This window comes from Myxocyprinus asiaticus, chromosome 19 (assembly GCF_019703515.2).
Source record: "Myxocyprinus asiaticus isolate MX2 ecotype Aquarium Trade chromosome 19, UBuf_Myxa_2, whole genome shotgun sequence".
In the NCBI taxonomy this organism is placed as follows: domain Eukaryota; kingdom Metazoa; phylum Chordata; class Actinopteri; order Cypriniformes; family Catostomidae; genus Myxocyprinus; species Myxocyprinus asiaticus.
In genome coordinates, this window is record NC_059362.1 from 44,450,175 (window position 1) to 44,476,063 (window position 25,889).

The 25,889-nt window shown below is 37.4% G+C and overlaps 1 protein-coding gene across 1 annotated transcript in view; it reads right to left on the bottom strand.

Moving 5' to 3' along the window:
• LOC127409597 (collagen alpha-1(XII) chain-like) overlaps positions 1 to 25,889 on the bottom strand; it is a 115,193-nt gene that overhangs the window by 35,039 nt on the left and 54,265 nt on the right. Inside the window, exons 31-50 of the mRNA XM_051644260.1 lie at positions 24,090 to 24,229; positions 20,769 to 20,898; positions 20,483 to 20,631; positions 19,662 to 19,791; positions 19,353 to 19,492; positions 17,721 to 17,850; positions 17,025 to 17,164; positions 14,467 to 14,596; positions 14,177 to 14,316; positions 12,561 to 12,690; positions 12,275 to 12,414; positions 9,749 to 9,881; positions 9,501 to 9,640; positions 9,289 to 9,418; positions 8,150 to 8,289; positions 7,929 to 8,058; positions 5,598 to 5,740; positions 4,318 to 4,447; positions 3,576 to 3,718; positions 2,318 to 2,447 (exon numbers count right to left, since the gene is read on the bottom strand). Of these exons, the coding sequence (XP_051500220.1) occupies positions 2,318 to 2,447; positions 3,576 to 3,718; positions 4,318 to 4,447; positions 5,598 to 5,740; positions 7,929 to 8,058; positions 8,150 to 8,289; positions 9,289 to 9,418; positions 9,501 to 9,640; positions 9,749 to 9,881; positions 12,275 to 12,414; positions 12,561 to 12,690; positions 14,177 to 14,316; positions 14,467 to 14,596; positions 17,025 to 17,164; positions 17,721 to 17,850; positions 19,353 to 19,492; positions 19,662 to 19,791; positions 20,483 to 20,631; positions 20,769 to 20,898; positions 24,090 to 24,229 (2,718 nt within the window). The remainder of the gene's footprint in view (positions 1 to 2,317; positions 2,448 to 3,575; positions 3,719 to 4,317; positions 4,448 to 5,597; positions 5,741 to 7,928; positions 8,059 to 8,149; positions 8,290 to 9,288; positions 9,419 to 9,500; positions 9,641 to 9,748; positions 9,882 to 12,274; positions 12,415 to 12,560; positions 12,691 to 14,176; positions 14,317 to 14,466; positions 14,597 to 17,024; positions 17,165 to 17,720; positions 17,851 to 19,352; positions 19,493 to 19,661; positions 19,792 to 20,482; positions 20,632 to 20,768; positions 20,899 to 24,089; positions 24,230 to 25,889) is intronic.

Genomic DNA, 25,889 nt, shown 5'->3' on the forward strand with positions numbered 1-25,889 from the left:
ATATCAGCGTTCGTTTTTGTGAAAAGTGGTATGCCACTTTTACACACTTATAATTCTGAAGATTTTCCCTCAAAATCAGAGGATTCCATCTTGGTCTGGTTATTCCAACCAAAGTTTAATTTAGGATAATCATTTTCGGTTTTTGGCCCAGTGTGTTCAGAATTTCCGTTACTGGCAAGAGTTGTTCATTTTGGAGCATCACTAATAAAAAGCGCGATATAAATAAACTGGATTAAATTCCATAAAGTACACTCTCTTTCATCGGAAGTATTGAGTATTCTGATTCATTTCATTCAGTATCTGATTCATAATCAATATGTTTGCTTGGACAGTTATTACTTATTTACAGTAAAGCAACATATTTTTGTCTACTACAGTATGTTTTCAACATACACTGGTGGCCAAAAGTTTGGAATAATGTACAGATTTTGCTGTTTCGGAAGGAAATTGGTACTTTAATTCACCAAACTGGCATTCAACAAAGTATAGTCAGGACATTACTGATGTAAAAAACAGCACCATCACTATTTGAAAAAAGTCATTTTTGATCAAATCTAGACAGGCCCCATTTCCAACAGCCATCACTCCAACACCTTATCCTTGAGTAATCGTGCTAAATTGCTAATTTGGTACTAGAAAATCACTTGCCATTATATCAAACACTGCTGAAAGCTATTTGGTTCGTTAAATTAAGCTTAACATTGTCTTTGTGTTTGTTTTTGAGTTGCCACAGTATGCAATAGACTGGCATGTCTTAAGGTCAATATTAGGTCAAAAATGACAAAAAAGAAACAGCTTTCTCTAGAAACTCGTCAGTCAATCGTTGTTTTGAGGAATGAAGGCTATACAATGCTTGAAACTGCCAAAAAACTGAAGATTTCATACAAAGATGTACACTACAGTCTTCAAAGACAAAGAACAACTGGCTCTAACAAGGACAGAAAGAGATGTGGAAGACCAGATGTACAACTAAACAAGAGGATAAGTACATCAGAGTCTCTAGTTTGAGAAATAGACGCCTCACATGTCCTCAGCTGACAGCTTCATTGAATTCTACCCGCTCAACACCAGTTTCATGTACAACAGTAAAGAGAAGACTCAGGGGTGCAGATCTTATGGGAAGAATTGCAAAGAAAAAGCCACTTTTGAAACAGAAAATCAAAAAGAAAACGTTAGAGTGGGCAAAGAAACACAGACATTGGACAACAGATATTTGGAAAAGAGTGTTATGGATCTTAACCCCATTGAGCTTTTGTGGGATCAGCTAGACTGTAAGGTGCGTGAGAAGTGCCCGACAAGACATTCACATCTATGGCAAGTGCTACAGGAAGTGTGGGGTGAAATGTCACCTGAGTATCTGGACAAACTGACAGCTAGAATGCCAAGGATCTGCAAAGCTGTCATTGCTGCACATGGAGGATTTTTTGATGAGAACTCTTTGAAGTAGTTTAAGAAGTTCTGAACATTATTAGTCTGAGACATTATTAATGTCCTGACTATACATTGTGATCAGTTTAATGCCACTTTGGTGAATAAAAGTACCAATTTCTTTCCATAAGAGCAAAATCTGTACATTATTCCAAACTTCTGGCCGCCAGTGTAGTTATGTAAATCATGCCATTTCCTAGTTTTACAGGTTGTATTTAGTGTAAATTGATCTGTTCAAATGCTGTTTAATGTAGTTAGCTACCTTTTGATAGTAGCTTTTAGTTTAGCTGTGACTACTTTTTTTGTAGTTTGACTTTAATTATTTTTAATTATGAGAAGCTTGGCAAGCAGCTTCAAAGTGGCTTCCCTAGCACTGAGGCCAACATATAGACCAATCCTTTGGCAATGTCACACCTATATCACATACGGAAATGGTTGCAAAAAAAGTGTTGTGCTGCCCTGTTGGCTGTCAAAATCGCAATGGCAAAAACCACTAACCACTTAACTTTGATCAGATTTCGTTATCTTTTAAATGCATATTTAATGGAGCTAGCAAGCACCAGCTGTCTAATCTGTCAAATCTAACACAAGAGTCTACTGGCTTTCTGCCACCACTTCCTGCATATCTGCTGCAATATTTGTAAACAATGGGATCTGTCTATACAGTACAACAGTTTTCCAACAGTTTCCAACAGTGCCCAACCAGCAATAACACACTCCTGTTTTCCTAAAACCCTTAAAAAACTCAAAAAATTCTATAGCTGACAAGAACAGGATATGTAAGATGGCTATTGTTAGTTGACTTTGTGTAGCAATATCCCAGAGAATGCGACCAAAGCTGAGTAATCTATGCAGAGTGTGTTTTAAAAGTGTGCTCAGTTTGACTCACGTGTCCTTGCGTTTCCATTCAGAGATCCACCAGGTCCTTCAGCATAAATCGCTGTCACTGTGATGTTGTACGGCGTGTCGGGAAGCAGGTTTTGAAGGATAGCATTATTTCTGTTGCCAGGAACAGCACTCTGCAGAAAAAATACAATAAAATATATTTATATTCACCAATCAGAGAATTGCAGCAAACAAAGCCCACAAAATGAGCCCAGAAGCCCGCCTACTCCCATGATGCACTGTGAATGACGTAACCAAGTTGGACTCTGGTTGGTTTTGTTCATGGCTTAGAACAATTTTATGGAGGATTTTATGAAAAGCCTATGCAAAAAATAAATGGGAAATATAATTCTGGAACCGACACGGCTTAAGGAGTGGGCGAGCACTGTTGAGCTCTACTGAGATTATCATTTATCATTTGCATGTCCTTTCAGCCCACTGCCAAAGCAAGCGTATATAATGTTTGGTCTTAAAGTCATTGTCTTATGCAGTCTACTACCATTTCTTTTTGTAACTGATTTAGCCATTTTTGAAATGGTTGCTACACCACTAAGCAGTGTTTACTTTCACACATTTTTATATTTTAGTCAACATTTTTTTCTTTGGATGAAAATGTTCTTTAAATTTAGTCAATATTTCATCATGTGATATTCATTAATTTTAGTAAATTGTTCTCTGACTAAAATAGCATACAACTTATGCTAAAATAACATTTTTTAGTGAAGGATAATGTGCAAAATGACAAAAGCATGTATCAAACTATAACAGACCAAACTTTAACCAAATATTCCAATATGTATAAACTTAAGTGTATCAAACATATTAAGCATTAATATGTGTAATATGTAAGAGTAAACAACATGAGGAAAGTGTCACGAAAACCTGAGCTCCTGAAATAATTGAATATAATGAATTTACTAAACAATTATCAACAGTTACTCTGTTGTGAATTCCATATGTATAAATGTTTTCCATCTGAAAGGACTAAATATTAAATGAAACAAATGACAATAAAATGCAAAGTAATCTCTTTAATAATCAAAATACTTTTTGAATACTTATTTTTATTCCCATTACATGTTTTCCGTTACTCCCCAACCATGATCGTCATGATGTATCTTTCTCGTCTATTCATTTTTTATTGTTGACAAAATCAAAAACCCCTTCGTCAACAAACATTTTCGTCAGCAATTACTTTGATGAGATTAACACAGCCCCTGAACTCAATAAAACAAAGGAAGAGTCAATGGTCATCTACTCACAAATTCTGTGATGGGATCCCCTGTCAATGGCGCATACGCAATCTTATATTGTTGCACAGGACCCTCTGCGTGATCCCAGCCGATGCTGATCGTGCTCGTGGTGGTTTCGAAGACTCGCAAGTTTCTGGGTCCAGCTCGCGGTACTGCAACAGACAACTGGATTTTAACATTTTCTAAAGAACAAAAGTGATGCATGCCCATGCAAAACTCACCAATAAAATACCAGGGTGTTGTTGGTGATTGCCAGTGTGTTGCTATTTGGTTGGTAAGGTGTTGTGGGTGGTTGGCCTAAGAGGGCCAAAATTGGTCCAACCCCAATCTCCTATTCTAGTAGACCGATAATCGGATTGACCAATATTTTTAACCGATATTTACTCTTTTCTACTTAATCGGTCAATTGATAAATATTTCAGTATTAAATGCCTAGCACAAACAGTGCAGGACGAGTTACTTGACAAAGTTTTAAAACATAGGGTTTGGGGGTTGTTAAAATCCCTTACATTTACATTAATGCATTTGGAAGATGCTTTTATCCAAAGCAACTTACAGTGCATTTATTACAGGGACAATCCCCCAGAGCAACCTGGAGTTAAGTGCCTTGCACAAGGACACAGTGGTGGTGGCTGTGGGGATCAAACTGGCAACCATCTGCTTACCAGTTCTGTGCTTTAGCCCACTACACCACCATCACACCGTTGTTTACGTCCAGAGTGAAATGAGTATTTTTGAAAGATTAGCTCACGTGTTTTTCCTTTCCCATCAATTCCCGGGCCTTGTCCGTCTGCGTACATGGCCATTACGCTCACTGAGTACGGAGTATCCGGGATGAGTTGATCCAGGAAAGCATTGTTGACATTTCCTGGAACGAGAACCTGAGGAGAGATGACCATCGTTTAGATAACATACAGATGAGCATGTCCACGAACATCCACTGTATAACAGTCTGGCGCAGACGTTACGAATCTGGCAACTGAAATATACATAATGACCTCAGCGCTAAGCCCCTGTTTAGATTACCAGAGCAAGATCACATTTCCAAACAGATATGTAATGCAAACAGATGTTAAATGCAACAGCGTAATTGCCCTGGGGGGGTCTGCTGGACTTGAAAAGAGAGCGTTCTGGGCGAGTAGAGTCTGTATAGTGCAACAGGGGAACCCCATCAGCTACCTATCAACACTCTGCAGGATTATGACCCCATTTGCTCATTTGTTTTTCATTTGTAGGTCATAACATCATCGGGATAGAGGGTGCATTCTTTCCGTACACCAGCCCTTATGACAGAATAAGTTCAAACTGACGGGTTTGACAAATATGGGTCAACAAGTATGATTTGAACATCTCTTCTGTGTCCCAACTTGCTGTGTTTAGTCAGATTAGTCATGAACATTTCTCCCAACACGACCAATCAGAAGGCTGTTTCTCTCTATGGCAAACACCATGAATAAGCACCTGAGGACAAAATGTGGTGCTAAACATTTGTCTGTCACTCAAAAACACGTTGCCTTAAATTAATACTCTTCTGTCAACATTTAGGCTACTCATCCTCATGTAGTTTCAAACTTGTACAACTTTATTTCTGAAGTGGAACACAAAAAGAGAATGTTTATATGGCACTTTTCCATACAATGAAAGAATTTAGTGCTCCAAAAATGTCCATACTACTTGTGCGCTATATTTCAAGCCCTCCGAAGCCATATAATAGCTTTGTGTGAGAAACAGGAAGTCGTTCTTCCGCTGAAAATCTTCCTCTATGTCGCAGCACTGAAATCTCACACACACTTTTGCATACTCAAATTTGCAGCGTTGGGTAAGGTTCTAAAAAAAAGTAATCCAATTACTTTTATAAAACTGTAATAAGAAAGAAAGTCGGAACAAGTTTGGAAAAAAGAAAGTACAAGTTTAGAATGTAAATGATGTAAATGATGACAGAAGTTTAATTTTTGGGTAATCTTTTTATTTAAAGTGATTAAAAACTATTGGCAAACGCTTTGTGTGTGTGTGTGTGTGTGAGACACCCACCGATTCAAGAGGCCGGATGCCACTCAGTGGGGCATAGGTGACCTTGTACTGCTGCACCAGGCCCGAGGCGGGCTCCCAGCGCACATTAAGGCTGTTGGGAGTCGGGTTGTAGACCACAATGTTTCTGGGAGGGAAACGTGGAACTGCAAGAGAGAGAAAGAATGCTGATAGAGAAGCCACTAAACAACACAGTGAGAACAAGGAATTTACAGAACAGCAGAGGAAGGAGAGCAGCTCTGTGTTTAAACAGAAGGAAGCTCAGTAAAGTTCAGGAATGAATGCTGAGGGAAGCAAATGACAGAGAGCAGATGGTTTATATGGTGAGGAAGTGCCAAAAAGGACAGGCAGGTAGTGGGGGCATTTATGGTTAATGCTAAAATTGCTGGGGGGACCTGGGTAGCTCAGCAAGTAAAGACACTGACTACTACCCCTGGAGTCGCAAGTTCGAATCCAGGGCGTGCTGAGTGACTCCAGCCAAGTCTCCTAAGCAACCAAACTGACCCAGTTGCTAGGGAGGGTAGAGTCACATGGGGTAAACTCCTCTTGGTCACTATAATGTGGTTCGCTCTCGGTGGGGTGCATGGTGAGTTGTGCGTGGATGCCGCGGAGAATAGCGTGAAGCCTCCACATGCGCTATGTCTCTGCGGTAACGCGCTCAACAAGCCACGTGATAAGATACATGGATTGATGGACGCAGAGGCAACTGAGATTCATCCACTTCCACCTGGATTAAGGTGAGTCACTACGCCACCATGAGGACTTAGAGCGCATTGGGAATTGGGCATTCCATATTGGGGAGAAAAACAAATCTGCTAAAACTGCTTAGTATGCTTTAAAACCCAAAGCAGATGTGACTATTCCTGCAGAATTCAGCAACAAACCCTACCAACATGAGTTAAAAGACCTCCTGTTAGTCTTACATTAAACTGAAAGATTTCTTAATTCTTTAATTTTCTTAACTCACATTAATTGAAATCTGAATGAGGGAGCCTGTCCGTTTTTAGCTGAAGCAGCCTCGTCGTATTACTTGTTGTGTTAAAAGTTTTAATGGTAGTTCCAACTTGTGAAATTCTAGCACTCTGAAATTCTACACTCTGCTGTCATTAGGTAATTCCACACAAGAGACATTTTCTTTCACACACAGCACGAGTTGTAGGCTAATTGTTCGACATGTTTTTTCCGCCCCCTTTTGATTGACAAGAAATAATTGGGTCTGATAATTGGATTTTGTGAAACAATCTGCTGATGTTGAACAGTACAGATAATTGCTTTTATTAATTGTTACAGATGTTTGGCTGATATATCTGTGTATCATTTAGTGCTCAACCGGTATGGGTTTTTCAGTGCCCGATGCTGAAACCGATATAGAGAGCAGGATAGACAAAGTAAATGCTGTTAAACATAATACAGTTTAACAGCAGTAAATCAGATATACACAACGAAAACTTATTTTGTACAATATTTGTTAAAATTCATAACTTTTCAAAATGTAAAAAATCAGAAATTGCTTACTATCTGTTATAAAATCAATTGTTAGATTTTGGAACTGACACAAAGTTGACACTTCTGTTTATCGGCCAAGTGTTCATGGTTTTACCAGCTGATACCGTTAATCGCAAAAGTGCCACATTTCGGCTGATTAATCGGCCTGCCCGATATATTGGTCCATCACAAGTATCATTATTAAAAACTTCATATGCAAAGGCAAATACACTCACCGACCACTTTATTAGGAACACCTGTACATCTACTTATTCATGCGATTATCTAATCAGCCAATCATGTGGAAGCAGTGCAGTTCATAAAATCATGCAGATATGGGTCAGGAGCTTTAAGATTTAAGTTAAGATCTGACTAGTTAAAAAGAACAGATAAATATCTTAAGAGAAATCGGCATGTTTTCTAACAGATAAGATAGGATTCTAGAGTAAGGGCCATTCACACCAAACAGTTTTTGCATCTGTCTACGCTGTTTTTCATTTGTTTGTTTTTTCAATGTAAAAATGCGCTAGATGGATGTTTTAGAAGGTTGTGGCGCATCTCACCATTTTTTTACAGTGTCTTGTGTAGGAGTAAGTTAATAATAATTGTTTAAGACACCTGCATTCTGTACTATTCATTGCGCTGCGTCACGTCTAGCTATTTCTTTATTTTTTTTATTTTTTTGCAAGAATGCGTTTGGTCTGAATGGCCCCTTAGGATGTTCCTGTAATACAGCTCCTGGTATTTTTTAGTTAAGTATGCATCCAATGCTTCTAGGCAGGACTGCTTTCATTAACCGTAACCAAAGTTCTCAGTTCTATCTATAAGGAATTGCCAAGGACAACTTACGAGTTTTTCCTTTCTCAGATTGACGGAGTCCATCTCCCTCTGGATAAACAGGCACCACAGTCACAGTATAGACCGTGTCTGACAGAAGGTTCCTCAGGACAGTGTTGGTTGTTCCTCCAGAGACTTGCTCCTGTTGATTTAGAAAGTTAAACAGAAGGTTATAGAAGATCAGTGGCACATCTGGAAAGACAGCAGAGGCTCTTCAATGGAGCATCTTTTACCATGTCTTCAGCACCACCAGACGCTGGCACATAGAAGATTCTATACTGCCGGACGTTACCCTCAGCTGGCTCCCAGCGCACCTTCAATGAGTTGGTTGTGGGATCGGTGACCTGCAGGTTCTTCACTCCACCCAGAGGCTCTGGGAATGGTGAGAATTGTAATTAATCTTTAGATATAGTAGACTGCAATAAACCTAATTTCCCATATCTTTTGTTGTCAACGTCAAAGGCCATGTGTCCAATCAAACTGTCAATATATTTGCATAAGTTCATCTGCAACTTGGTAGAAGCTAGCCAAATAAGGCAGATGCCAACTTGGACTGGTTATGTGACATGGCTTCACTTCAAACACCATGAACAAAAGTACGCAAAGTAAAAGAAAATATGACCCAAACTTCATTAAACATGGGTTCATTTGCAACGAGAATAAACTTGGTTTGTGGGGACCAAAATGTGCTAGGAGAATTAAACCACTGAAATGAACTATTTATTCAATTGTTAAGGCATTTACAAAATCTTAAATGTTCCTTTTCAGCCTTTGCCGTGTTATGGATTTTGCATATTGTTGGGCCTATGCAGTTCATGGACATTTTAATACATTTCAGTGTTTATTTTAAGGGCATTTGTGTTTACTTTTGTACAATTAAAAAAATATTGTACGCTGTTGACTTATATAAGCTTAATCGATAGCATTTTTTGGCAGAATATTGATTACCACAAACATTTATTTAGACTCGTCCCTTATTTTATTTTAAAGAAATGGAGGGACGAGTCAAAATAATTTTTTTGGTAATCAACATTATGACACAAATGGTGTTGATTGAGCTTCACTTGTATTGATCTCAGATTCTTGCTTTAAAGGGATAGTTTAACCTCCCCCCAAAAAAATGGATTATAATCCTCTGTGGGAAACAAAAGATGTAGTGCAGTATGTTTGTCCCCATTCACCTTTTTTTCCATACAATTAAAGTGAATGGTGACTGAGAGTTTCCTCCCGAGGTCTTTATCCTTTTGTGATCCACGGAATAAAGAAAGTCACATAGGTTTCGAACACCATCAGGGTAAATGATGACAAAATTAGTTTTTTTTTTTTTTTTTTGGTAAACTATCCCTTTAACTGTGACATTGCTGTTACCTACTTGTTTTTCCATTGTCGGACTGTTTCTTTCCTTCGGCATCGGCGTAAACTGGCACTACGGTAACTCTGTACTCCATGTCTGGCTGCAGGTTCCTTAGAATAGTATTGGTCGACATCCCAGACACTTGGGTCTATGGAATACATGTTTACAGATGCATGTTAATTGGCAACCAAAATGATCAAGGTGAGACAAATGGTGACTTTGGCCATTACCGTGCTGGAAGCACCTCCGGCAACAGGCACATAGATGATGTTGTATTGACGGACATCTCCATCGGCCGGGTCCCATCGCACCCTCAAAGAGTTCACAGTTGGGTCCGTCACCTGTAGGTTCTTCACACTTCCCATAGGTTCTGCGTTAAACAACATAGATGTGGTGAAGTTTCACAAGCCATGAACCAGGATTGCCCCTAGAGGCATACGGGTTCTCCATTCCAAAAGTAACAAATATCTTGACTCACTTGTCTTTCCATTGTCAGACTGACGTTTTCCTTCTACATCGTTTTCATACATAGGCAACAATGTGACCTTGTATACCGTGTTGGCGTTAAGATTACGCAGGATGGTGCTTGTCGTGCCACCGGAAACTAGTTCCTATTTATCACAAAACAAAAGATATGTGTCATAATTTGGAAGGTCTTACATATAAACCATCATCACATCAGGGAATCTGTGCTTAAAGGGGTATTTCACCCAAAAATTAAAATTCTGTCATCATTTACTCACCCTCATGTTGTCCAAAATCCATATGACTTTCTTTTTTCAGTAGAACACAAAAGAAGATGTTTTAATGAATATCCCAGTCTATTTTTTCAATTGATAGCCATGGATAGTAGGGCTGGGGGATAAAACGATCTTGATATTTTTCAGGGAATAAAATCCTCGATTCCGATGAAATTAAGTAATTTCCGTTATTTAGTCCATGTTCTAAATCTAGAAGATCAGGTGCGAGTTGCTAAAACGCAAGCAGTTCGGAAAAGTTATACACACAACAAACTGAATCACAGCCATGAAATCCACCTGTAAGGAAGTATTAGCTGGCTAGCAGCTACCTAGCCTTGCTATCATGGAAAGGAAGTATTAGCTGGCTAGCAGCTACCTAGCCTTGCTATTATGGTAAGGAAGTATTAGCTGGCTAGCAGCTACCTAGCCTTGCTATCATGGTAACCAGTAATGAGGCTAGGTAGTCGCTAGCTAGCTAGCTAGCTATCCAGCTAGCTATCCAGCTAATATGATTTGGTATCGAACAAAACAGCACTGACAATGTAATACAGCTATCAACTTAACAAAACATCAACTCCGACATCAACACCATTACTGTTTATTTATGTACTATTTCCGCTATTTTTTTGACACAAGCAAGAAAAGTCTTTCAGTGGACGTAATGACTTTTAGGCTACAACAATTGCGTCTTGTCTGAGTTACGTAGCTGACACGCATTGAACCACAACCAGGAAGAACATAGTCGGAAACTTAAAAATTAATGACCATGTGGAGTCAAACTTTCACTGAAGATGAAGAAATTGTGGCGAAGAGGTCACACACCTTATGTAGTATACTTCTTGAACTTCAAATTAAAAGTAGCTTATCCTGTAATGTTTACTTGTAAACAAACAAGTTATGTTTACATTCATTCTTTAGGTCTAACAAACTTGTGGAATTGCTTTTCCTCCCCCATTAATGGTATTGTGGCATGGGGGGGTGTGGTCATGTGGGAGAGAGAGAGAGCGGTAAGGCTCGTCACCTTGTTCATAATTATCTCTTACACCTGTCTCTCATTATAGTGATGGCGTGCCTTCTTAAGTCTCCCTCCGCCATCACTATAATGAGAGACAGGTGTTAGTGATAATTATGAACTAGGTGACGAGCCTTACCGCTCTCTCTCTCCCTCAGACCGACACATGACCCCCATTTTTAAATGCCCTTATTACGGTAAAAATGCCCCTAAAATTCAGAGGCAAATATTGAAATACTGAAACAACATACAAGAAGCTTGTTAACACTTTAGTGCTAAAAACAACGCAAGTTCACACATTAACACGTCAGCCACTGTGAACAAGCTCAATGAACGCCCTATGGATGTCAAGTTTAATACTGAAAAACTACTCAAATGTTGGGTCGTATGCCTTCAGAAGACTTGGAATATGACACATGATTTGCATGGCCATCTTTTATCATCATTTTGTGTCATTTTGGAAGCTTGAAATTGTATCACTATCCACTGCAGTGTATTGAAAAGACAAACTGGGATATTTATTACAATTTATCCTTTTGTGTTCCAGAGAAGAAAGAAAGTCATACAACGACATGAGGATGAGTAAATGATGAAAGAATGTTCTTTTTTTTTTTTCTTTTTTCTCCCCAATTTGGCATGCCCAATTCCCAATGCGTTCTAAGTCCTCGTGGTGGTGTAGTGACTCACCTCAATCCGGGTGGTGGAGGACGAATCTCAGGTGCCTCCGCGTCTGAGACCGTCAACCCATGCATCTTATCACATGGCATGTTGAGCGCGTTACCGCGGAGACCTAGCGCGTGTGGAGGTTTCACGCTATTCTCCGTGGCATCCACGCACAACTCACCACGTGCCCCACCGATAGCGAGAACCACATTATAGCGACCACGAGGAGATTAACCCAGCATGACTCTACCCACCTTAGCAACCTGGCCAACTGGTTGCTTAGGAAGCCTGGCTGGAGTCACTCAGCACGCCCTGGATTCGAACTTGTGACTCCAGGTGTGGTAGGCAGCGTCTTTACTTACTGAGCCACCCAGAATGTTCATTTTTGAGTGAACAGGATAGTTCAGATTTAATAACAATTTATGCATAATTATACTGACATAATCTTACATCAACAGGTTAAAAGTTTACTCCACCGTTTGTTACGAAAGCTCTTATTTTTATACTGTTAATACTATGATTGAAACAGCAACAGCAACATTCACTGTTCTTCATCAAAACAATTTAAGGTAATGTAATCAAGTCTTACCATCTTTTCATCATCTCCAGGCTGTGGAACGTAGAAAACCTTGTAATTTCGGGGGTTTCCATCAGCATGCTCCCATCGCACCGAGAGGGTGCTGCTGGTGGGATCGGTGACCTGAAGGTTGTGAACTCCACCCAATGGTCCTGATAGCAGGGATACATAAAAACCAATATCTAAGTCATTTTATGGTGAAAAACATTGGCTTAAACAATAGACAGACATTTCAATCTGTGGCCAAGTTTCACCATGGTAGACACACTTTATTTTCACCATGCAACACTAAACTCACTTGTTTTGCCATTCTCTGAAAGAGGTTTGCCCTCCATTTCAGCATAGACCGGCACCACAGTCACAGTGTAAGTTGTGTCGGGCTCTAAGTTCTTCAGAACAGTAAAGGTTGTGGTTCCAGACACTTGATCCTATTCAGGAAAAATTGAGCCATTGAAAAAAAGATGAGAATGCAAAAAAATAAATAAGTTCAAAACAAATTCAGCACAGGTTTAATTTAAAATATAGTACACTTTTCGACCTGACTCTTGAATGGAAACATAAGCAATTGCCTCTTCATGAAACTCGAGCAAAACAGATCTCTTTGTAAATTATCTTTAAAACTATTCTTATGTAAATTGTCACATTCAACTGAATGCAACAATTTATGCACAAATGGATCCACAAACCATTTCAGAAATTTGTTCTGCTCATGTTTCATGAAAGAGGCCCATTGTTTGTAGGGTTTGCAAATGCTCTGCAGGTGTCAGTTGTATAATGAGGCTTAATTCAGCGAGAGTTACATTTACGAGAAAGTATAATTTGTACCCTAATTTCAGATAATAAAATGTTTATTTACAAGCAACCTGGTTTCAGAATCACGTTACTATACATGCATTTTTTCTCAATAATTTTTATGTGGCTCGTTGTATCTATCGTGGCAGTTTCCTGCTAAAATGAACACTCTATGTGCTACAACAACAATACCTTTTATTCACTTTCACACAAATCACGGGTAAAACGGCAGATTATCAGTTCATAAACACTTACTTTTCACCCTGTTCCTCACACAATGCTATCTTATGACATCTAAACACTTCTACTACAGCGCATGACTTATTTTAACGTTTGCGCTACATAACCAACTACATTTACAAGCTTGCTCGAGAGAGATCAAATTGCACGGTAGCTCAACTGATAGAGTGTTGCACTTGCGATGCAAAGGACCGGAGTACGAGTCCTGAAGACTATGTGAGTCGACACATGAGCCGAAGTGTCATCACAAAATGACGTGGTTGTGTTTTTCATCTCACATTTGCTTTTTATGACACTATCGGTTTGTTTTAAGTTTAAGATTTAGGGTAGGGAGGTCGGTTTTGTTGATCTAAAGCTCAATAGAGCATTCACATTAAAAATGTCATCTGTTTGGGAGAACATTTAACTCGCTTTTAGCGCCACACAGTGGACAAATTACCACGGAACTGCAGCGAAAATACGTAGAATGAACCACGTAATATTTTCAAAACTGTTTTCACAGTCACATAATTTTTATGAGATCAGGAACATTTTCCTAAACAAAATTTGCAAAATTAACACAATTACGATTTAATGGCCAACTACTGTATGAGAATTTAGCTCCTTTTGTAAAGCTCATCCATACTAAAAATCTTCAGTTAATATTTTTAGCCTAAATTCACTTACAATGCAAGTCTATGGGGAAAGCGTAGAACAGTTGCCCCATTAGCTTCCATTGTAAGTGCATTTTTGTACACACATTTATTTGTTTGTTCTTACAAACTGGGGTATGAGTTGAAATTATTTTCTGGCCACAATCTGAAATATTCCTTTAACAAATGCTCTTTTATGTTGCTCTGTTGCGGTCACATTTATTGAATTCATCATTTGAGGTCTTCTCACCACTTCTTGATCTTGACCACCAGCAGGAACATAAATTACAATATATTCCCGAACAGTGCCTTCTGCCGGCTCCCAGCGGACGTTCAAGGTGCTGATAGTCGGATCTGTCACCATCAGGTTCCTCACGCCACCCAAAGGTTCTGAGGAGACAACAGCAGAGTTAAATCATCATTCAGGTGTTTTCTGCCTATATACTGCAAGGTATTACATCTGTATTCTTACGTTACATATAAAAAGATTATTCTGATAATTGTATATGATTTTCCAGAATGACTGTAAGAGTCACTTACTGGTCTTTCCCTTCTCTGAGAGTTGAGGTCCGTCTCCTTCAGCAAACACCGGCACTACAGTCACTGTGTACATGGTGTCTGGCAGGAGTTTTTTCAACACTAATGTTGTTGTGCTCTCAGATACTTGCTCCTGTGAAGGGAAAACATAAAGAAATTCCATGGATTTTTAACCATGGATTTCAGTGTATTGGGTGAAGAAAATTTTACAAATTACAATTAAACTTTTTTAAGTTTACTTACTGAAGCTCTAACCTATCCCAACTTAGGAACCTTAGTTTGTTTTGACAGAAATCGGATGCACAAGGTCTACCAATTCTAAACTGATAAAGAAAATGAAGCATCAAGTAATATTTCTCATTTGCTTGCCAAAAAATCTTTTGTGAGATTTCGCAGTTTCCTCGAGCTCAGTCTAAACATTGGTGTTCCCAGTTGTAAACTTTCCCAGCAGCTATTTTAGCATAATGAGAATTCACATCAAGTTTCATTAGACCTCTACACCATCTCTTTTCCTCAAGGGAAGATTCTGTCTATAGCAATATATAGTACATCTTTCTGCAATCCATGTCAACAGATTTCACAGGATATCTCATGAAGATTTTCACTTGCGACATCAACATTGTAGAAACACTCGCCAAGTGTAAAAATAAAAATGGCTTTGATGAGCAAATACAACAATTGCTGGGTTTCCATCCAACAATTTTTATGCGCTTCAGAAAACCTGAATGAAAACAATTTGATATGTGCATAAATAAAAAAAAAAAACAGCATAATCGTTTATGCGATATGCTGAAAAAATTATGTGTTTTGACCACTTGGCACAAGTTGCGAACTTGTAAAGAGCGATGGCAATACACTCATCGGCTGGTGTGTGATACAGCTTGATATGCGTAATGCAGTTGATAAAACGCAGAATGTTATGCATTCTCATTAGTAGAATCTTCAGAAATGGGTTGTAGTGATGTAGTGTCTGGCAAATATCTTTACAGAAATGCAACATAATAGATGGTTTAAACTGCAAAGTAATAATAATACTGACCCTTAACGATTCAAAGCAAAGACATATTTACCAATCATCTACTAACGAAATCTGTCATGACTCAGGCATCTTTTAATTAATTTGACTTAGGAGAATTTACTATTATAGGTTTATAGATGACGCCTATTATATATATATATATATATATATATATATATATATATATATATATATATATATATATATATATATATATATATATATATATATATATTTGTATTTGTTTCTTTTGTTTTCGTAGAATACAGAATTTACAGAACATACGGCAATTATATATGTAGAATATTCCTCGCATTGAGCCACCAAAACAAATATTGTTTTATAAAAATCACAATGTGTCTTCACGTTTTTGTGCTGTAAATGAAACATGTCCTCCGCTGTTTGTCACATATACATAAATAAATATATATAACTATTAATTCAATTCAATTAATTCATTTTTAATCCAATTAATAACATGATATCCAAATTAATTAATAAATATTATTAATCACAATAAATCCCATATATAATTTCTTGCGGAGAAAGGCCCTAAAATAACAATAATTTTATATATAATGCTTAAATAGTTGTATTTAAATAATTATGAATATAATATATATAAAAATTATAATAATTCAGATAATTAAAATGCATTACATTAAAAGTGGCTTTCTAAGGCAATATACTGTGTATTTTATTTCATTTTTATGAAATAAAATGAAAGTATCATTGGCTTACATTTTACAGCAATCCATTTTGCAATTGAATTTGTCAATCTGTCAGAGATGCGTCTTTGTGCATATGTCAGACAGATGCTTTAGGTGTGTCTCACTTTGGTTGTGTTGCGTCATAAACACAGCATTTTAGGTCACTGTGTCAAATTAAACAAAGTTTGAAACTTAGAATAATGTACCTCGAGATCCCTGAATTCGGAATTGCGCTCCGTCCAGCTGTCTTTGAAGAACGCGTTTTCATCTTGTGTTGTCACTAGTGTAAAGCAAGCCTGAATCTGTTTTTTTCTCTGTATAAGCTGCACATTGACTATACAGCTGGAGTTTCGCTTACTGCCCCCTGCTGAAAACAGGTTGTACTTAAGCTTAAATTGCTCAAATGGCAGGAATTTTCCATATTATGGGCCGGGGACATGATTAATTCCATTCAGGGCCGTATTAAGGTGCTCCGGGGCTTAACGTTTCACTGGGCTTCTGTCAGCCATCAGAGCGGGGGGTGGGACATTTGCACTCAATCACCATGCGCTACATGGACGGATTTAAGCATTGCGCACCTTCTCTGTGTTTACATCAGTGTCTCCCGCTGAACTTGTTTTCATGCATGCCTTCCCGAGAACGTTGACGGGGTAAAATACCATGGAGGATGATCTGGGCTTAAGCGCCGGTAAGCCTGTGTGTTAATACGGCCCTGATTGCATTATATAATTAATTATACTGTAATGATGCATTAAATTGAAAGCCCTAGTCAGAAGTTACTTTTGGATGCTGCTTGTGACAGAAAACAGTTTGAAACAGTGAAATATTTCTACCATGAGCTCTGTTCCTCCGTTGGTGGGCACATATAACACTTTGTACCCCTGCACATTTCCATCAGCAGCTTCCCAGGTGGCGGTGAGTGTTGTGAAGGTGGGGTTGGTAATACGGATGTTTCTAACACCTCCAAGAGGCACTGGAAAGAGAAATATCGACAGTAATTTGTCAAATATACCTTGATACATTAGCTCTGTTCCAAAACATGGTGATCTGCCTTACTGTCTACTGCCTACATTCTACAAAGGCAGCATCCTTACTAAAATGGAACCTCATAAGTGACTGATTTGAAACAGCACTTTGCATGGACTCGACTTGCAACTGATTCCAATAGAGTTTGACATTAGCATGTTGCTAAGCTAAAATTGTGATACTCTTATAAGCACAAACATAGAGAGCCCACACAAATACTTGGTAAAATAGTCGATTCTTTTCAGTATTGAATGAAATCGAAGTATAATCAACATTTCTTTTCCCTTGTCAGCCATCTTGGATTAATTTAATCACAGAGCTACAGAACACAGATGCTGCCTTGGAACTTGGCCAAAAGAAGTTTCTTAAAAGGCAGCATGCCCTTTAAGTCAGGGGCATGCTAATGATGCCTTAAAATACTTAAGTAGTTCACTAGGTTTTTGAGCTATTGTGTCTCTATACTGAATGTAGATAGATACATTGTCTGAAAGGCTGATACTCACAGGTCTTTCCATTCTCAGACTGACGTCTGCCCTCTGTGGCGGGATACACTGGAACCACAGACACAGTGTAGATAGTATCAGGGGTCAGGTTTCGTAAAACTATGTTAGTCTGAGCCCCAGGTACTTGTTCCTGTTTACAACAAGAGAGAAAATGTACAGAGTGATGAACTGAGCAAACCCTTCTGATCAGCGTCTAATGCAAGACATCTTAACTTCAACAGAATTGAAGTGTGGAACCTGAATGGACCACAAACAAGCCTTGTGACGCTCAATAGATTTTTTTTATGGCTGGCATTTTAAATGTATTTGGTGGGTGAAACTCACCAAAAAATGTCTGGGTCATATTAAATGGGGAAAAAACAAATATATATATACACACACACACACACACACACACACACACACATATATATATATATATATATATATATATATATATATATATATATATATATATATATATATATACACACACACACACACACACACACACACACACACACATATATATATATATATATATATATATATATATATATATATATATATATACACACACACACACACACACACACACACACATATATATATCTCTATATATATATATTTGTTTTTACACTACCATTCAAAAGTTTGGGGTCACTTGCCTGAAATGTTTCTCATGATGAAAAAAATAAAGAAAGAAAGAATGAGTAAGTGACCCTAAACTTTTGTATATATATATATATATATATATATATATATATATATATATATATATATATATATGATATATACAACTAATACGATTTTTTTCTGCATTGTGGCATAATTTTCATGACAATTAGGCACATTTAATTCTCATTACAGCAACGTGAAAAAAAATCTAATTATTGCAATGCGGAACAAATTAATTATTTAATATTAAAATTGTAAAGTACATTTCTAAATTACAATTTTAAGAATATATCAATAGAGTATTTGCTTTACCAAAAATTTTCCAAACAAGACAATATTTATTATTTTATTAAAGTTATACAAATTTTGACATTAAAGGTGCTGTAAGCAATTTTTTCCTGGAAAGATATGCAAAACATATTCCTACTCCCTCAAAGATATTAATGAAATAAGTGTCCTGAGATATCTCTCTGTGACAGCGCTAGACTCTGTAAACAGCAAACAAAAATGTGTCCGCAGGCCGGTCTCTGACGCTTTTGACTGATAAGTTCTCATAGTTTTGTAGTTGCAGCGAATTATTGAAGCTTAATGCCATTTTTATGCCATGTTGCTCATAACATTTATCAGTTGAGTGAGCTAATTTGAAGCTGTTGTTTTTAACAACCGTTTCTGCACGATGTCGGTATCTATAAAGCTCATTTAGTATCTTTGGAGTGCGGGGTTTTGGAAAGAGGGGCGTGGCTAATTCAATGGCTCAGTCTCGTGGAAGTTGAACAGCTAAAATCACTTACAGCACCTTTAAGGTAATCAGAATGTGACAGGAAATTGTCATGACAATAATGTCACAATGCAAAAAATATGTAAAAATAATTGTATTTCATATTCTATTGATTATGAGGTGAAATATGACCCAGCCACATTCTTTATGAGATTCATTCTCTGTAAAAGCGCTTTGAGAGAACAAACAAGCCCCACCATTGCTTCAGTTCCTCCAGCTGCAGGGACGAAGAAAATCTTGTACTGGCGCACGGCCCCATCCGCAGGCTCCCATTTGACATTCAATGAGGTCATGGTAGGGTCAGTTATCCTCAGGTTCTTCACACCACCCAAGGCCCCTGCAAACAACATCACATGTGCCATTTTATAGTTTTGGGAATCAACTTTATGAAGCATAATCCAGATCCTTCTTCCAGGACTGGAGCTTCTTTCAGGTTCTTACATAATGATACAGACATCCAGTATACGTACATGTTGGACACTTCATGACTGTAGAAAGAAACTCACTTGTTTTTCCATTCTCAGACATTCTCTGTCCATCTCCCTCAGCATAAACAGGAATCAAGGTGACAGTGTAGAGAGTATCGGACTGAAGGCCTCTCAGAACTGTGGTCGTAGTGGTGGCAGATACCTGCTCCTGTTTCCAAGAAATCATACATTGAAGGTCTCTTGAAATCAATAAGAAATAGCAGTATAGGCCTTCTCAGATTGAAGAACCCATCGGACAGTAGTCATGTTTCCATTCAAGTTACCAATTTAATTTATGCGCAAAACCGGATTATTGCAGAAACAATATGCAAATAAAACAGCTGCACATTTTGGAGATTTTATTCGCATCTTGGTGTTTGCATTCAGCATTTTTAATGCAATATCCCAAAACTGTCATAACTATGCGTGGATGGGAACCCAGTGTCAAACAAATGATGTGAGATAACGTTAATAATTTCTCAATATCTTTGTCTTGCTGTAAGGCATCATTTGCATCTTTGGCATGCAGACAGAACCCACTTGAGAACCTCTAGCCACTGAATGTGGCTTATTATAATTTTTTTTAATTTTTTTTTTGAGGAACTCTTGACAGTCCTTAATGTTCTTGCAAGAAATGATGGGCTTTGTTTTGTACATTCCTTGGAGAACTGCCTCTTTTGATAAGGGTGCCTGGAGAACCTCCAAAGGGTTCCACCAGTGTGGCAATCTGTATCGTCTCATGTTGATTTTGATTTCATGTTGATTTTAAGGCCTAAGCAAATCACCACCTCGTGACAATATTTCAGATTTACAGTTCGCCTCAACATCAAAAAATTGGTTCTAGAAGCATTAAGTCCTACCAGTCCTACCATGCTTTCGGCACCACCAGCCGCAGGCACGTAGACAACCTTATATTCCTTCACTTTTCCTTCTGCTGGTTCCCAACGGACGTTCAGCGTTGTCATTGTGGGGTTGAGCACCTGCAGGTTTTTCACTCCTCCTAAAGGCTCTACAGGAACATCACGCACAACGGTTACATAATGCCATCTCGCATTCATTGCATAACATCTCCAAGGAATGCATCCTCCCTAAAATGAGTTTGGTTTGGGTTCTCAAAGGGATTAATGAAATACTTCAGCTTCTTACTTGTCTTTCCCTGGCCAGAAATATCTTTGCTCTCTCCAGTTCGATAGACGGCGGCCACCGTGATGGAATATGGCGTATTAGGAGTCAACTTCTGAAGAATAACACTGTTCTTCTTTCCACCAACCTGAACCTGATTGGAAAAGACATCAACAGTCAGACACTTTGAAGTTAATTATTTGTTTTGCATGAAATGAGAATTATTCTCTCATAAAAAGGGAATTGAAACCAAAACAGTTTTGTTCTAATTAATTCCAGGAAGTCCACGTATATAATGTTAATCCAGATTTCTTGCACAAAACCAGTCATAATTAATTTTTTCATGACCATTTACAGTCGGTCCTTGGAATAGCTTAGATGTTTTTTGATACTGTACCTTTAAGTTTGAGAGTTCCAGCTGAGAGGCAGATTTTCCTACTTAAATTTCGGTCTGTTCCTGACTCAAAGCTATCAAATTGTTTCACAAGACTTAAAGTAAAGCATACACATTGTATATGAACTACTTGTATAATACTTTGTTTCCTTTTAGGAGCTGGACAGCCTCAGTTCTTGTTCTTTTCATGTGTTTTAAAGTAAAGAGAAAGTCATTCAGGTTTGGAACAACCGATTTTTATTTATTTTTCCAAACTGGATGATCTTAACCTTAAATACATTGTTCAACTTATCACACAGGCATTTATAATCTAGTTATTAACTGGATATGTACCCTCTACCTTACAAGACTGTCAGACAATCAAGTCAGTCGGAAAATCAACAAGAATATTGTCAAAACTTGAATACAACAAATCAGTTTCAAACAAGAAACAAGAAATCTAACACTTTCTGAAGGTAAGACAATGCCAAAACAGATCTCCAAGCAATTCCCAGAAGTGATCAGAGAGGAATGTTTGGCAGTACTGTCCTCCACAGATTCAAGAAACTCTAGTGCTATCCTTATGTAGTTTTATCCTTTTGGCACACACTTTTCTAACAACTTGGCTTTCAAAAATTGCATATATTATATATGTGACAAGGTCCAGTAAAATGAAATTGGTCAGAAATGTTAATGTTGCCAGTTTACAACACTCTTAGCATTCTGAAAGGTACGACATAACATGTTCTTAAAAATAGTACGAAAAAGCATTCACAACCCATTGTACTTCCATAATGTGATGTATTTAGGAGTTCTAGCTCTCTTTGGCTGAATTTGTTTGAATCATGGACAGTGGTTTCATGTGTTTGAAATGAGTTTTCTACTCTTAAAAGTTCTATGTAATCTCAACATAAACATTTTGTTCAGAATGAACCCAATTAAACTGGGTAAACCCAACAAAATTAGACATGTTAATGTAACTCAAATAAATCTATTTTATTCCTTTATGTACTAACTAGTGAAAGCGAATATTAGCATGCTTAATACATGCTGGTTGGAAGCGCTATAGTGTAGTTTAGTAACTAAGCTATAGTTAGCACAGCATTTGCTCAATGAAGTGAGCATATACCTGTCCTCATCGTTAGCACAAGCTCCACTCTTCACCATAATGGTAACCCCCAAAACTCCAACACAACACAAACTCTTTCAAATCTTAGCATAACAAAACATTAAACACTAAAAAGTATCCACCTTTATATTCATCTTGCACAAAAACACATAAATTAAAACTTAAATGTAACATTTACTCTCCCTATCGAGTCCCCTGCCCAGTTTCATCGATGATGCAATACCACAAAAATAATTTATGTAGTCCCAACTCAAATGGATTACATAATCTTCCATTTTACAAATGTAAAAGGATAGAACTCAATAGCCACGTTTACATGCAACCAACTAATCCATTTATAATCTGACTGATAGCTCAACTGGATTGAAAAGCCTTCGTGTAAACACAAAAATGATCAGATTGAAGGGGGCCTGGGTAGCTCAGTGGTAAAGATGCTGGCTACCACTCCTGGGGTTCGCTAGTTCGCTTGTTCAAATCCCAGGGTGTGCTGAGTGACTCCAGCCAGGTCTCCTAAGCAACCAAATTGGCCCAGTTGCTAGGGAGGGTAGAGTCACATGGGGTAACCTCCTTGTGGTTGCTATAATGTGGTTCGTTCTCAGTGGGGCGTGTGATGAGTTGAGTGTGGATGCCGCGGTGGATGGCGTGAAGCCTCCACACGCGCTATGTCTCCGTGGCATTACGCTCAACAAGCCACATGATAAGATGCGCGGGTTGACGATCTCAGACGCGGAGGCAGCTGGGATGCCACCCAGATTGAGGCGAATCACTACACGACCACAAGGACTTAAAAGCACATTGGGAATTGGGCATTCCAAATTGGAAGAAAAAGAAAAAAAAAATGATCAGATTGAGCCATTCTCACTTTCTCAGCCTTTCTCCTCTTCTTCAGCATGCAACGACTGACGCTCTTCGCATGCGCAGAAGTTTTGTTCGGAATACATGTAATGCACATGTAAATTAATATTTGTATCAGATTGCAAAGTTTTGAGGACATATAAACAGTACATTCGGATTCTGATAACGAACTGAATTTATTCGGATTGATGAAAATTAGTGCATGTAAACATAACCAGAGAAATCAAGTTGTGACAACATGTTCTGGAACTGTGTTGCATTAGTTAATTTTAATTAAGTAAATTGAAAACGCAGCAAAAACACTTTTTTTAGAGTGTGCTCGACAAGAAAAGAAAGTAGGATAGGTCTTGATTTTATCCATCAGTAATTTGGAACTATCCTTGTCTGCAATTACTCAATTTGTGTGTTAACTATTGGCAAGATTTTAGAAAGGCTGCATTACCGCACGGTCTAAGTGAAGTAACCGAAAAGTAAAGTCATTTCAGAGGCGCACATTACACAATAAATATGATTAAATCTAACAGTTTAAATGGTTGGTGTCAACATATTTCTGTAAACTGTTACTGCATTAAAAAACAAAACAAACTTGTGAAAGGGCCATTGTTCCGTTAACAACACTGTTTAAACAAACACTCCTTGAACAAGTAATAAATGTTGGCAGGGCTTTTCATCCCAAGCGCCTTGTCATGAGATATATAACAGTAACGGTTTTGTGTCCGTAAAGTCACTGTGCGCTACATAATAGACATGTTATAATGGTTTGGATCAGATGAATGTACTGGTAATGACTAGCTGTTCCTGTCTAGATTCCAGCTTTCCAAAGAAGTGCCCTACTGTAATTCTTAACACAAGGGCCATGAAGTTCATAAAACACATTTTGCGATATTGCTGCAGACAATTCTGCCACTCGTCATCATAAGTGAATGATTACTCAAGTGCTGGTTTTAAACATCTCAAATTGAGGGTGAATGGAAACAGCAGAACTTACAGACAGTGACTTTCCACCCGCAACGGGCTGGTAGGTGACTTTGTAGTTCTGGACCGGGCCTGAAGCGTGGTCCCATTTCACTGTTAGAGTGGTAGTGGTGGCGTTGAAGACCTGGAGGTTTTGTGGTGGTCCAGTCGGCACTGGGAGCAGAAATAAAGTTAAATCAGCAAAATCTTTCGTAGCAATAGCTAATAATGGTAATTATTAGGGATGGGAATCATGAGGAATTTACTTCACTTAACGATTCTGGCTCCTTAACGATTTCATTAATGATTTTAGACAATAATCTAAACAAAAAAGTACTATTTTTGGTTATTTATGTTTTTTTATTATTATTATTATTATTATTATTTATTAGTAGTATTGAAGAACCATTTATTACAAAAGTCTGAATCAAACCAAAAACTCTTGAGTTTAAAACAGATTCATGACTCTTTTTGATTGATTCACCAAAAAGAATTGGTTCATAAAAGTCGTTCATTCACAAATTTGTATATTTGTTGCTAGCGAGAAAGCAATAGAAAGACTTGCAAAAAAATCACTTTCTTATTGAGTATTTTTGTCTTATTTTCTAGTTAAACAAAAATCCTAAACATCCATAAAAATAACAAAAAAATACTTGAGAATACTTGAGCATATTAACAAGATATTAAGTCTGATTTTCATAGAAATCTTGCAAAATGTATTGGGGTTTAAGCTTAAAACAAGAAAAAATAATTTGCCAATGGGATAAGAACACTAAAAAATGTCTGTAATTTTAACGGTAAAAGACTGTAAAAATGCTACAGAAAAAAAAAGCGTTAATTGATTAACGAGTATTAACTGTAAAATATGCAGTAAAATTTTTAAATATATTTTAAAAGACAATACAGTAGTTTTTACAATATAATGTTGTAAAAATTACATTTTTAGATGTAAAAATTATGATTTTACTGTATAATTAATGGTAAAAATTTACATTATATTTAACAATAGAGTACATGTACTTTTTACAGTAAATTATTGTTAAAATTACAGTAAAAAAACAATAATCTGGCGTTCCCAGAATTCCCTGCGTGACCCATCATATTTAATTATATTTTATGGGAATAGTTGTTTCTTCTTATTTTTAATATCAGTTATGTACATTGTGGTGTTCTGTGTTATATTTAATGTAGTTTAGGTAATGTTTACTGCATTATTTTAATGTCACATGTGTTTCCCTGATGTTGTTTAGTGTTTGTGTGAGCGACACTGAGCACTGTATCTACATGTTTATTGGTCATTGCTCCTGGAAGAGCCACTATTGGTGAACTTCATGTCATTATGTGCTCTTCTGTCATTTTTATGGTGATTAACAATACTTTATAAAGTAAAAAGCAGATTTTTACAGTTTCAGAAGGTTAATATCAAGTTTATTACATTTTTTACTGTAAATTTAACAGATTTTTTTTTTTTTTTTTTTTTTTTTTTTTACAGTGCCATCATGGTCATGTAAATTACAACAGTTTTAAACTGTAAAATGTACAGGTTGTTCTGTAAAGTTGTTTACATTTTTACTGTATTTTTTATATAATTATTCTGGCAACCACAGCTGCCAAATTTGATTAGATTAGATTTTATTCTCTGAAAACAACACAAAATTTATTCTTCTTGTTTTAAGAAAGTTTAAGAATATTTTTACTGGAAAACAAGACAAAATACGCAATAAGAAAATGATTTTGCAGTGTGTTGTACTATTTTGTGGCACACAGTCTTTCTTTGGCATTTCAGACTGCAAACTCAAGATAAAACATAATTTCTTTTGCCGTGGCTCTGCAG